The sequence below is a fragment of the Gavialis gangeticus genome, unplaced genomic scaffold (genome assembly GCF_001723915.1).
Source record: "Gavialis gangeticus isolate Ggan-Ray unplaced genomic scaffold, GavGan_comp1, whole genome shotgun sequence".
Classification (NCBI taxonomy): domain Eukaryota; kingdom Metazoa; phylum Chordata; order Crocodylia; family Gavialidae; genus Gavialis; species Gavialis gangeticus.
Genome location: NW_017729027.1, coordinates 15,034,191 through 15,035,349, shown reverse-complemented (window position 1 = coordinate 15,035,349; position 1,159 = coordinate 15,034,191). Strand labels below are relative to the sequence as shown.

General features: G+C 32.0%; 1 protein-coding gene across 1 annotated transcript in view; it reads right to left on the bottom strand.

The window, feature by feature from the left end:
* TMEM30A (transmembrane protein 30A) overlaps positions 1–1,159 on the bottom strand; it is a 43,810-nt gene that overhangs the window by 18,697 nt on the left and 23,954 nt on the right. The window contains exon 5 of the mRNA XM_019520463.1: positions 537–680. Coding sequence (XP_019376008.1) covers positions 537–680 — 144 coding nt within the window. The remainder of the gene's footprint in view (positions 1–536; positions 681–1,159) is intronic.

Here is a 1,159-nt window from a genome sequence, read left to right as displayed (position 1 = left end):
AAGTACAAGTTAGATTCTTTTACAAAGAAACACTCTTCCAGATATTAAAAAAAAGTAGCTTGTTGTCAGATGCAACAAAACATGGGTTAATTTAAACAAGTCTGCCTCAAAGGATTCTTTCTTCCCCATAAAAAAAAAAAATGTACATTAAAAGAGCATTCCCTTTTCTTTTTATTCTGACACTTCAGATATTTTTAGAACCTTTAAAATGATTGGTACAAAATGAAAAGAGACTCCAAAACCAAAATATCTTAAATCCCCTCCATGACAAGTCATGATTTTAAAATAATAAATAAATTGAACTAAGACACATTCACACAATAAAAATATCCCTTTCACCATTTACAGACATTTCTGGCTGAAAAAAACATTTTTAGTTTGATATTCTGTGCAGAACCACCACAGTTGTATTAGTGTGTCAGCACAATGCTGACATTCACATAAAATATCAGTAAGAATAATTTTTATTATTAATCTGTATCTGACCCATAGCCTTACTATCTGACTATTCATTATAAAGTGTTAAAGTAACTTACTTTGGAAAAGTGCAGTCAAGTTATTTGCATCTCCTGAAGGATTCCTGAATTTAACATTTTTGTCCGTCCACCAAGCAATACCTTTTTTATTCAAATGAATAGGAACCCTTGTTTCATTATCAATGCGATACAATACCAATGTATCTAATAAGAAATCAAGAAAGAAAAAAAAACCAAAAACAGACAAGCATTAAACTAGAGAACATTTTATATATTTTGCTTGCAGAAAAAAATGGAACTAATATTTGATAGTTCCAGAAAAGAATGGTACAGGCAGCACTAGCATGTATAACTGTCACAATAAATACAAAGCATACATAACAAAAGAAAAAAAAAAAAATCAACGATTTCCAGAACAGTGATCCCACACCTTGCATGTTACCAGGTTCATTCAGTAATCGCAATTCAGAAAACAAAGAGCAGCACCAAGCATAACAAACTAAAAGCTTCCCGCTTAGTAAGAGTTTGTTGATTGGGAGGGGGTAGAAATAAATAAATTGCATAGCCTAGTTTCTCCATTTTGAATTATTTATTGCGCAGTTGAAATATATGCAGTGTAGTAGCTCACCACAACTTGGAAAAAAGTCAGAGCTTAGGGAGACTGTGTTTAATGGGGCACTACC